We start from the raw sequence: 12112 nt of genomic DNA on the forward strand, positions 1-12112 counted from the left end.
CCCTCACCCTCTCCTGTACCCCAACGCCCTGCCCCAGCCTGGTGAAAATGAGCGAGTGAGGGTGGGGAAGAGCGAGCGATAGAGAGACGGGGGTTGGAGTGAGCAAGGCTTGGGTCTCACAGAAGGGGTGGGGTAGGGGGCAGGGCAAGGGTGTTCGTTCTTTTGCGATTAGAAAGTTGGCAACCCTAGTTCCAAGTCTCTCCAATGTTGTTGCAGGGTTACAATAAACAACCTCCAGGCTTAGCAAATCCATTATCCCCACAATGAGGATACATGCATAACATCCGTTAGCACTAGTGACATGTCTCAAGGGCTGTCTAGAGCCCTTTGCTGTTCCACAGTAACTTGGTCTACTGTCTGCGTCACCTGAGTAATAAAAGCACGTGGCTGAACTAACAAAACACCAGCTTTAGCCTTGAAAATCCTTAGCGGAGTTATGGATAGAGATTGGGAGCTAAGGGAACCCCTCCTGTGGATTCTTCTTCTCACCGTATCACTGAGACAGCTGCACTTCCCATAAAGAACTTTTAAGGCGAAAATGCAACCGTGACTAGTACCACTTCGTGTTGTATAAATGGAAGAGAAGGGAAACCAAAAATCTGATGGCTGGACTGTCAGCAAAGGGCCAGGAACAGAAAGGACTCTTGGGTACTGAATGCCAATGAACCCCTCCAACTACACTACCCCGTAAAAAGGAGAGTCACAAAGGGCAGTAGGCACCCGGCTTCAACTGGACTTGGGCACCCAGTGTCCCATTTGTGGCTGCCTGTCAGCATGCTTGGGAAGGGTGAGGGAGAGCACCTACTGGGGGCCCCGATTCAGGAAAGCACTGAGGCATGTGCTTAAGTCCTTTTGACTTCACTGGGACTTAAGTGCTGTCTCGAATAGGGGCCTGAGTGAGCAGTTTGGGGATAAAGGATGATTTCAAATATGTTTTGAATGCTGTGTTCAGTTTTGGTCACCTCATCCTCAAAAGTCCTAGCAACCAAAATGATTAGAAGCCTCAAGGGAAGGACTTCAGTCAGGTGGGAGACTCAAGAGAATAATGAATTCAAAAACAACGCACTTAAAATGAATAGAAAGACCTGCTTTGTTAATTCAATGCATAATTAACCTGTGGAACTCACCTCTGCAGGATAGTATTGAAGCAATTGTCTCCGTAAGACTCAAAGGAGGAGGCATTTATTTGACTAAAACTAGCAGTGACAGTTATATTACTAGCTAAGGTAAAAGTTACAAGGGCCATCAGGGTTTATGCTTTTGGGCATAAACTGATCACCAAACTCCTTGTGTTTAAGTATCTGGATGAAATTTTGTAGACACATCCGAGCTTTACAAACTATGTGGTTTATTTCCCCATTGATTCTACCTATGTAGTCTCCACTTGCTGTTTGAATTGGATACAATGGTTCTCTTCACTGCCTGTCTTAAACTGATGCATAGCATTCATTGTTAAAGAGCTGCCACATTCCCCCTACCTCCCCCCCAGAGCTGGCTGCATTTTAGTGGAGGGTGACTTCTGTGTGTAGGAGGATCTCATTTATCCAAATATCTCTGACCCAGAAATCTTGCTTATTCTAATCTTAGTTATGTCCACTTTTGTGAATTATTTACCAAGTAATGTAACTCTCTCATCCAATCCCCTTGTTATAGCCAGATGTTTCTGATGTCCCCAAACCATTTCAAATAAATGGTGTTACCGTAGTTTATGTGGGATCCTTTAGCATGAATGGTGTTAGAAATGTAAGCTATTGTTATGGGCAGGCAACATATTACCCTGATTAATGTTAATTGGTGTTACTGATGCTGATCTTTCCACCATGCAAATAGATACATAGATGTCTAGGGTAGGATTTTCAATGGGAACTGGGTACCCAATCCTTTAGACTCCTTTGAAGATCCTGGCCTTCTGCCATATGCATAAGAAAGATTCATTTAATGTGGAAGGGCATCTGTATTTTCATCAGCATGAGTATGTTTTCAGGCATGCTAACCCCGGACACGTCTGTATGAATCAATGTATTCACTGGCTCTTCCCGCTTTTTTCCTAGCCTCGGTTCCCAACTCCCTCAGTTATAAAGATCCCAATGGAACCCGTCCAATCAGACCCCCAAAATGGTATCCATTGCATTACCAGTAAGTACAGTGCTTAGGTTCCAACATTACTACCATTTACTAACCCTCGACAACTTGCTCTATTTTGCGACTAATCAAAGTCTAACCAAAAGCAGGTGCTTGGCTTGGCTTGTTTTGAAGCTGTAGATATGTCTAGATAAGAGGTCCGCAAACAGGCTTGAGGAAAAGAACACACACGGATCCGTCAGCTGCTTTTTAGATCTAAACTTGATTTTAAAATTGTTTTGCTGCCTGAAAACTCCGCATTCTGGCCTAGAAATGCCAGAAACCTCTCTCAAGAACCTGTTCCTCTGGGGTTCCCAGCCCACAGGCGGACCAAGAGCCAGGAACTCCGTCGTACTAATCCTGGCTCTGATACTGACATACTGCATGCCCTTAGGCAAGTCACTTTCCCATAGCAATGGGTGCATTTATCAGAACCTGGATGGAGAACAAACCTTCTTGTGCCTATTTCCCCATGTGTAAATATGCAGAGGATAACACTTTAGCTGCCCCATGGCAGGGGGGATGAGAATGTTGTTTGTTAATGGGTGTACAGTGTTGCTCATTGTGCACTGGTAAAGTGGAAACTGCTGCTTGCTGTTAAAGATTCAAACATGCCAGACGGTTTGGGAGTCACGAGACCTGGGTTCTAGTTACCGTCTCCCTGTGGGACGACAGGCAAATGACCAGCAGCCAAAGGGGCCTCTGATTTTGGCTACCCAACTTCAGGCACCTCAGACGTGGTTTTCAGGAGTGTTGGGCACATGCCGAGCTCTGTTGGAACTGCGGGTGCTCAGCACCGGAAATGACAGGTCCTTTTGGGGGAAATGTTCACTCTGTCTTCTCTGGGCCTGTCCCCTCTGTCATTGCAGCCTGGTGCAGGAAGCCGTGACAGCCCAGGGAAATCATTAACCAAAGCTGCATTTGTGCACAATAGACTCGTATTCACGTGCATTTGTCTGGTTAAAGGTGACTCCCTTGCGTTCTTGAAAGCCAGCTGTGCTAATAGCCCTCCCCCTCTGCTGTCTCTCCTGTCCCAGGCTACTGCAAGTCAGAGGGTTTCCTGAGTCCTTCAGTAAAACGTTATCTTCTCACTTTGGGAAAGGGGGCTGGCTTATTTGGAATGTGCCTTTTTCTGGGGGAGACTGGTGGAGAGCCAACGCTTCCTTCTGAATGTTCCCAAGTTCCGCTCCACTCCAACCTCCCCAATGGTGTTCGCTGCGTCCATCTCTCTTGTATGTGAGTGGGCTTGAGGCACAGAGCATCCAGTTACTGGCAGTGCTTGTACTGGGAATTGCCAACTCCGCTGCCCTGCGAGGGGAAGGGCTGGCCCAAAATTCAAAGAGCCAGGTTCCGAGGTGGAGTCTGAGGACTTAAAGCCGGCATCATTTACTGTGTGGTCTCCTCAGTGTGTGATCGCCACCATCTTTGACTCGCCCTCTTGGAATCCCTCAGGCTCAGTGAGCAAATTCCAGATGTGGTGATGTCTGGGGAGTGTTAAGTTACCCATCAACATGTCTAAGTTGGTGTAGGCTGCACACTGAGAGGCGCAGCAGAAGGCGTAAGATGCACCGGCTCTAAATTCAGTTACTGTCCTGTCTTTGGCCACTCATGTCCATCTGATCCACCTTATCCTATGAGATTCCTCTGATGTCAGCCATGTGGAGGCTGAACTTCTTAGAACCAATAAATTATTCCACACTGTGGTATCCTGACACACGGCCTGTCACAGCTTTTGCTGGGATATTAGGGAAAGGCCTTTACTTCTCCTGGAAGAGAAATAAATGGTCAGCATTCATGTCTGGTTCTCTGTAGCTGTCCTTGTTTACGGTTCCTTCTCTCTTTCCTCATGGTCGCTCTATGGGACAGTCTCCTCTGGGGTTTCACAAGGACTAAAGTACTTACGGTCACAACTCCCAGTGGGATTTGGGCACCTCTTTGCCTTAGGCTGCTTTGAAAACTTTAACCATAACATTTAATCTTCTGTTGGAAGTGAATTGGGACTTGCCATTGTCAGCAACTCATGCGGACTCCAGGCTTTATCCAAATGGCACCCCATTTATGGCTTCCGGTTCCTATTTAGATGGAGATTCAGGATATTTATTGGCTCTCTAAATAGTCCTGTTTCCAGTGAGCCCGGACTCTCCCAAGTCCGTTCTCCAAGAGTGAAACTCCTTCAGTATCAATCCTCTGATCTATTGTCCTTCAAGTGTCACTGAGGCAATTGGCCTCCATTTTTGTTGCAAGCCTTGTAGAGACAAATTCTACTGATCAGTGGGTTGGCAATAGGCTACACAGGGCCTTTGGGCTTGAGACAGGTTTGAAGCCAGCCTGGCTAGATTGAGATGCAGAGCTGATACCATCTGAGGGGTGTTTTCTTGCCTATAAAAGAGAAGTTAAGAGTCTAGTTCTGTTCCCAGTGGATAGAGTCCAGCATCATCATTGGCAATCTCAGCAGGAAAGCCAGCGATTTGAATTGTGACGTGCGCTGAACTTCCCTTCCCTTTTGTCTGATAAACATGCCTTTCTTTCATGGCTCTCCATCAAGAGGATCCCAGCAACCCTGAACTTGGGAGCAGTTTGCATCTGGATTGAAAGGTTGAACCCCAGGCCTACAGTGTGTGGATTCTGTGGCTAGCTGGTGGATTTATTTTTCCTGTTTGTGAGGAAACCAATGCCAATTCTTTGAGCGGAATCCTGTTCCCATTGCAGTTAGGGAGAGTTTTGCCAGTGATTTCAATGGGATCAAGATTTGCCCCCAAAGAATAAGCACTTAAGTGATTTAGGAGCCTAGCTTCCATCAACTTTCAATGCAATTTAGGCTCCTAACTCCAAAAGCACTTTTGAAAATGGCACTTAGGCTCCTAAGTCACAGAGACACTTTTGAAAATTGCACCCTTTGACCCTACATTTACTAACTAGCAGAGATTAGCTCCTTTTTGCTTTTCCTCTAGTTTTTTGTTATTTGCCCAAAGTTAAACTCCCTAAACCCACATTTTGCCACCTAAATAAAAGTGGCTGGACTTTCAGAGTTTCTGAGCTCCCACAACTCCCATTGAAATTGATGGCTGCTAGAGGCTCTCAGCAACATTTTACTTGGGTTCCTAAATCCTTATTTAGGCACCTAACTTGAGGCTTCCATGCTTGAAAAAGTGAGTTTAAAATTTTAAAAGGAAAACCTAGTCAGATGAATCTGGAATCAAAGAGCTAAAAGCAGCAGATTTCTGTATCCACGTCTCCCCTTTTGCATCAATTAGGGGATGATTTCCAAAGACACAAAAGCACCTCGACGTTCAACAGAGAGTTGGATGCTTAACTCCCATTTGCGCCTTTGACGCTCACTCCCCTTTGTTGCCGTAGTCATTTAAAAATGCAGTATTTCCAATGGTTTTTTTTCTCCCACCAATTAGTGGGTGGAGGGAGATGACCATGCAAGTTCACTGAACTTATGGTTGAGGTCTCAGGACTCATTCCTGCATAGCCCCAGCTGTGCAGTGCCGTGCCAGCCTTTTCCCTCTAAATGGGATGGTCTCTGGGGATTTTTTTTTGTTTTGTTTTTTGTTCCTTCCTCACCCTGAAACGGTTTCATATGCATCTGTGTTTCCCTTCAGGAAAGAGGTCCTCCAGCTGGAGCTTTGCGTTCTGATTCCTCTCCTAACGGTTCAGACTTGGATCGCAGGTAAATGACATTTAACAGGCTCATCATCCCTCCCCAGTGATAAGCCCTATCAGGCACCTCCATGAGTGTGAACGCCAGGCAGGAATCAGAATTGGTTCAGGCAACAGGAGAGGGTCTAGTTAGGAGCAACGGGGTAAAGTGAAGGGAGGGAAAACTCAGGCTGATCGGAGGAAGAAAAATTCTAACAATGGACTCTGTGGATGGAATTCACCCTTGTGCCAGCACAAGGGCCCATCGGCCACTTAAATCACAGGGGTTTAAATGGGGCATCAGGCCTGTGCTTGCCTTCTGCAACGGGGTGATTTATGGGTCACGAGGTACGACTGCAGCTTGAGCAGACATACCTGAGCCAGCTTGAATCTAGCTAGTTTGGATACCAGAGCAGTGAAGCAGATTGAAGCTAGCTTGGGTATGTCTGCACAAGCTGCAATAACTCCCCATCGTTGCTGAGAGAACATACCCTAAAGGGTATAAATTGCCTCTCAAGGGCAGTTGTCACCCCCTTGCTTGGGAGATTTAAAACAAAGCTAGCTAAAAGCACTGTTTAACTTGCTGTAGGAAGCACTGCATCGGCCAGCGGGTTAGTCTAGAAAACAGACTGTCTGTGGCCCCGTACCATGGCTGATGGTGCTTGAATGAGCCAACACACTGCTACAGTCTGTTGGAGAAATGATGTCTGAGTTCAGTTAGGGGGTTGGATGTGTGTCTGTCGATAACAAAGAGTAGGAAATAAAAGTCTCTGGGTCCCCTGAATCATACAATCCCTTGTGACCAGACCAAGTGTATGATGCTGGTTCAAATCCAGCACAGGTTGTTGCTGTCTGCTGGCCCCGCGGTGCCTGTGTTGGCAGAGCTGGGAGATCTCAGCCTGATTTCAAAACTGTCAAGAGAATTCATATGAATTGATCCCTTCATTGGTAGAGAAGCCAAGGACTGAGCTTCCTCCCTCTCTTGGCTAGTGAGTCCTTGCATGGCAGGGTGAGAAAAGCTTGTCAGTACTACACCTGTTCCGCAGATAAAAAGAGGACGTTAACCTCCAGGGCTGTGACCTGCATACCGGTCCCTGCTGTTTCTTTTTAGGTCCCCTATGATCTGTTGATTTCTAGGTTTTGGGCCCCCTTCCTTTGCTTTGATTGATTCTACCCACCAATCCCAGTTATCAAATAGGCTGATGTGTACCCACCAGCATGAAATTTGTGATGCCCTCAAAGAAAATGGGGATTGATGTTCCTATGTGTACTGCGTCTGTAGTACCAGCTGTCAGGATCTTCTTTCTGTGTACAGCACCTTGCAGTCTTTTCCCATTAGTGTGACTATATTCGGATGTTGTGACTTATGGAAATAGTTAAGCAGAGATTAAACTTCCAAACGGGAGTCAGTGAGAGTTAAAGATAAGACATCAATCTTGCATTCAGATTTTTCTGGATTGTAGGTTTTTTGCTGCACCATTCCAGATATATGTCATTAGCTAGGTTCTGAAACGCAATGAGTCAAATTCAGCCCTGGCGTAACCCCAGTGAATCTGTTCTGAAACATGACATCTTGAAGATCAGATGGAACTTTTATGCAAAGGGACGCTGTCCCATTAAGTTGGTCTCGTTGTTTTGGACTTTGTAAAAATGGAGCTTTTATTAAACAAAAAGGCTGGTACAAATGATTCCATAATGTTTTTTAATTTTAATTCTAATGGAAACTTGGCTTTTTAAAGCCAATCAGGATCCCCCTTACATCGCTAAAGATTGCAGCATTGGATTTGATGCATGAGATCCTGAAGGTGAAATTGATTAGGACCTGATTGTTAGCAAAAATTAAATTGATCGGTGTGTCTTCGTTATCCCAAATGAGAGACATGCAACAAGCAAAGGGTGCAAATTAGACTTTTTTTCTTTCTGATTTCATAATCAAGGTCTCATTTGTAACATAAGTATGGAAATTTGTTGGATTTTTTTCTAATTAAACACTGCTTTGTTTAACCTCATTAGAGAGAGTGAAGTGGCGCTGTTCTCCCAAAGCTAAAGAAAATTTGACTTGAATCAGGGTGAACAGAGACATGAGCGGCCTTCGCTGTTTGCCAGCCAGAGTGGAAAACGTTTTCAGCCCCCTCCTGCCTTCCCCACCTTCCTCAGTGGCAGCAAAAATTAAAACCAGGCAGTCAGCTGGTTTGGCAACCCACTCGCCCACCCTCTAGAACTGGCCCTGAATAGGGATATGTCAGTCCCATACCTAAATTGCACTGCTGTGTAGATTTCAGAGTAGCAGCCATGTTAGTCTGTATCCGCAAAAAGAAAAGGAGGACTTGTGGCACCTTAGAGATTCACAAGTTTATCTGAGCATAAGCTTACGTAGCTCACAAAAGCTTATGCTCAAATAAATTTGTTCGTCTCTAAGGTGCCATAAGTCCCCCTGTTCTTTTTGCTGTGTAGATGTTGTTGTTTATCACAAAAAGTGGACACTAGGGGGTAGCAGTTAAGCTTTACTAAGAACGTCATCATGGAAAATTTATCCCAGCGGCACGTTTTACATCGGCGCAGCCCACTTTCACGAAGGAATTGCAGATACACCTGGGCAAAAGCACTAAAACCCCAGCGTAAACAGCCACACCGACGGGTGCAGGCGAGAGGAGCATTGGGTCTTCTCTCCAAAAGTTACTGGGTTGCCAGACAGATTCCAAACAGCCTGGTCGTTTAAGTCACAGCTATTAAAGGTCACAGAGTTTAATGCCTGAAAGAATCACCAGATCACCTAGTCTGTCCTCCTGCATATCACAGGCCACCAATGCTGCACCCAGCACCCACATACTATTCATTCATTACGCTGTTCACAACCACTGATGCCATCAAAACGGGGTGGGGGGGGCACAACCTTAATCTGTAGCCCCTCCTGCTGTGTCAGTCCCCCTGCCAGTGCACCAGAGTGCTAACTCATGGAATCCCCTGCTCTTCCAGCCCAGGGCTCCCGTGCAGAGCTTGGAGCTGACCCACAGCACCCCTGCTATTCCTGTCCTCTATGGTTTTGCTGTTGTCGTAGCAGATCAGAGCAGACCATGTCGCCAGAGCAGATCTCATCATCCAGAGAAAGGAGTGGGGGGAAGGGGAAGCCCAACCATAATGCACCTGAGAGGTTGCAGAATGCTGCACATAATGGAAAAAAATGTCCTTTCTGCTCCTTGCTCTGCTGAGTACTGACCTCTGACATAGCAAATTCCCCAGGCTGTCTGTGTATCTGGCATGGGCAGGTAATCTGGTATTTCTGCATCCCCCTTGCCATGCAATATCTCTCCACTTTCCAAAGTGGCACATGGAGAACTAAGCCCCAGTGGCGCTCTCTGCTCTCCCTGCAGCTAACACTCCAGGGGCCACGCAGCGTCTAATCAGGTGGTGTAGTGTGACATGCAGGTGTTTTAGTGAGATGGGCAAAGTTCAAAAGGCCTGGAGGTCAGGTCAGATCAGATACTGGGCCGAATTATCCAGAGCTCAACAAAATTTGGGCAGGAACTCTTGCTGGAGAGAACTGTCACTTGTGAAAATTCTAGTATCTCCACTTCCCTGTTGGGCCAGAAATACCCCAGGAAGACGCTTTCCCCTCTGGTAGTTTAACAGCGGTGGTCCCAGAATGAATCTAGGGAGCTAATGCTACAAATGCCTGTAGATAGTAGAATAAATACCCGGAGGGATGATTGGATGTGTAAGACTGAGTAGATGGGTAGGCTGTGTGAAAATGCCTAAAAAGGAAACAAGAAAAGTTTTAAGTTTTTTTTGTTTTATTAAGTACCAGTTTTTTTCCTCCTTCAAATCTGAGTATAAGGTGAAGGTTTCTTCATATTTTCCTTCAACTCTTAGTGCGGTACAGCAGACCAGTCCAGGAGAAATGGAATGGAGTTACAAAAGGGAAAGTTTAGACTGAATACCAGGGAAGAGCTTCCCAGCAGTGAGATGTGGAATCTTCTCCAGAGGGTAAAGGGTTGGGAGCCCCTTCACTTGGGCCATTTGTAACAGCGCACTAGGAAATGCCCCATATGCAATAATTGTGCATTGGCATGGGGGACGGACCAGATTGTCATTGGCTTTGATCCTTCCTTTGATGGCAATTTTCAAGATTTGGCTCTAAATCTGTAGAAATCCTGTCCCCAATCCTTCCCTTCCAAAAACTTTAATGCTTCATGTGGCAACCCTACAGCTGGATTTTGGGAGCTCGTTTTGGGAAGACCATCCCCTTACTTGACTGAATAACTGTGTCCCACTTTGAATTCATTGGATTGTTGAACCTCCAGTTCTCTTGTCTCCTCCTTTCTTACTCCTGCTTCACGTGAAGCTTTTGACCCTGATACTGAAGCCCTTTCACTTCAGAGCACCCTCATCTGCATAATAGCAGCACTGCCAGCCCCCGGCACTTGAAACAATGAATTGGCTTAAAAAGCATGAGATTTTTTAAAATAATTTTGGGTTTGTTTTTCTTTCTGCTCTTAAGAGTCTTTAGGTTCATGTTTTCTTGCCTTTCTCCTCAGCCATGAGCACTGGAAACTTCCTCTCTATTTTTAATGAAAGCTGAGCTTCTCACCTCATCACATGATTCCAGGAGCTGGGGCTTTAGGGAAAACATCAGGTATCCAAGACTTGTAATAAAATCATGAGAGTTGGCAACACTGAAATAGAAAGAAATGGGCCTGAGCTGTACCATTCAGGTCCAGATCCGCCAAAGTTCAGATCCTGGGTTTTGGTTGGGCCTACAATAAATATGGTGGGCCAGTCACAGAGTTTGGATCTGCTCTTTCCCGGGATTGTTTTGCCCTGGTGCAGGTGTTGACTGGCTGGGTCACAGGCCAAGATGCTACTCTGCAAGGATTAGATGCAGTGGTCGTGCAAACTGAACAGTGTGATTCTTAGAGTCTCACATTCCTAGCACCTTGAAGCTAGAACACTAGCTCTGTAGTGCATTGGTTAGCTGGCATTCCCAGACACATAGTGAGGGGGCACAGCATGAGTTTCTAGACCTGGTGGTTCATGAGAGATCGTACCATGGAATGTTTACTGATGCCTTGGCCGTTTTTTTGTTTCTGTTTTGGTGTGATCCATTTACCAGTCAGGCCAGGATGCTTTCAGCCCCACAGACTCTCCTGGCATCTGGAGGTTTGGTTTGGGGTCCGTTCTAGTGCTCTGGTTCGTGTGCATATGCCTGGTTGACATTCTCACTCAGTGAGACACGTTTATCTCCACTTCACACGTGCCCTGTCTAAATGCTGAGGTTTTGTTCACAGTGATGGAATTTCTCCAGCCAGTGGGATCTGCATTGTTGATTGATTGTCTAGTGCCTACGAAAGCTTGAAGCTTGTTGTTCTTGGGTGGGAGTTTCAAAGGTAGCTCCATGACTTAGGTGCACAAGTCCCATTGACCGTAGCCTGTCTACGGCCTTGTTTAGCCCTCTGTATATTGGAGATACTTGCCTGTCTTTGAGGTGGGTTGTGAAAATGCTGGCCTAATTTTCAGAAGTGCCCAGTCATTGTGGAAGCCATCATTTTTGGGTCCCAGCTTGAGACACGCAGGACTTCATTGGCCAAGGGGGCAGATGAGCATTGTTGTTCAACTATGAATCAGCTGGTGCCCTATTGTCAGGGCCCTACCAAATTCACCGTCCATTTTGGTCAATTTCATGGTCATAGGATTTTAAAAATTGTAAATTTCATTATTTCAGCTATTTAAATCTGAAATTTCATGGTGGTGTAATTGTAGGGGTCCTGACCCAAAAAGGGGGGGAGGGAGAGAGAGAGTGTGTGTGTGTGTATATATATATATATGGGGGGGGGTCACAAGGTTTTTGAAGCGGGGGGTTGCAATGCTGCTACCCTTGCTGCTGCCCGAGCTGGGTGGCCAGAGTGTGGCAGCTGCTGGCCAGGAGCCCAGCTCTGAAGGCAGAGCTGCCGCCAGCCACAGCACAGAAGTAAGGACGGCCTGGTATGGTATTGCCAACCTAACTTCTGTCTCCTGCCTTCAGCGCTGGGCCATTGGTCAGCAGCTATCGTTGTCTGGCCACCCAGCTCTGAAGGCAGTGCAGAAGTAAGGGTGGCAACACCACGATTCCCCTAAAATAACCTTGCAACCCCCCTGCAACTCTCTTTTGGGTCAGGACCCCCAATTTGAGAAACACTGGTCTCCCCCATGAAATCTGTATAGAATAGGGTAAAAGCACACAAAAGACCAGATTCCATGGTCTGTGATGTGTTTTTCATGGCCATGAATTTGGTAGAGAATCAATAGCCCTTGAAATTCTGATCATATCTAGTTTAACAGGCTTACTATTAGGTGTGTAATCATTTTTGAA

General features: G+C 46.2%; 1 protein-coding gene across 11 annotated transcripts in view; it reads left to right on the top strand.

The window, feature by feature from the left end:
- The window catches only part of SLC4A5 (solute carrier family 4 member 5), a 126862-nt gene that overhangs the window by 109022 nt on the left and 5728 nt on the right, over positions 1-12112 (top strand). For 7 of the 11 annotated variants that reach the window (XM_073325092.1, XM_073325096.1, XM_073325094.1 and 4 more), the window contains one exon: positions 5730-5797. The exons of 1 other annotated variant lie outside the window; for it this stretch is intronic. In XM_073325092.1, the coding sequence (XP_073181193.1) occupies positions 5730-5797 (68 nt within the window). Of the gene's footprint in view, positions 1-2051; positions 2137-5729; positions 5798-12112 lie in introns of all 11 variants that reach the window. 3 more of the 11 variants (XM_073325095.1, XM_073325100.1, XM_073325102.1) reach the window with 1 other exon arrangement.

The sequence above is a fragment of the Lepidochelys kempii genome, chromosome 26 (genome assembly GCF_965140265.1).
Source record: "Lepidochelys kempii isolate rLepKem1 chromosome 26, rLepKem1.hap2, whole genome shotgun sequence".
Lineage (NCBI taxonomy): Eukaryota > Metazoa > Chordata > Testudines > Cheloniidae > Lepidochelys > Lepidochelys kempii.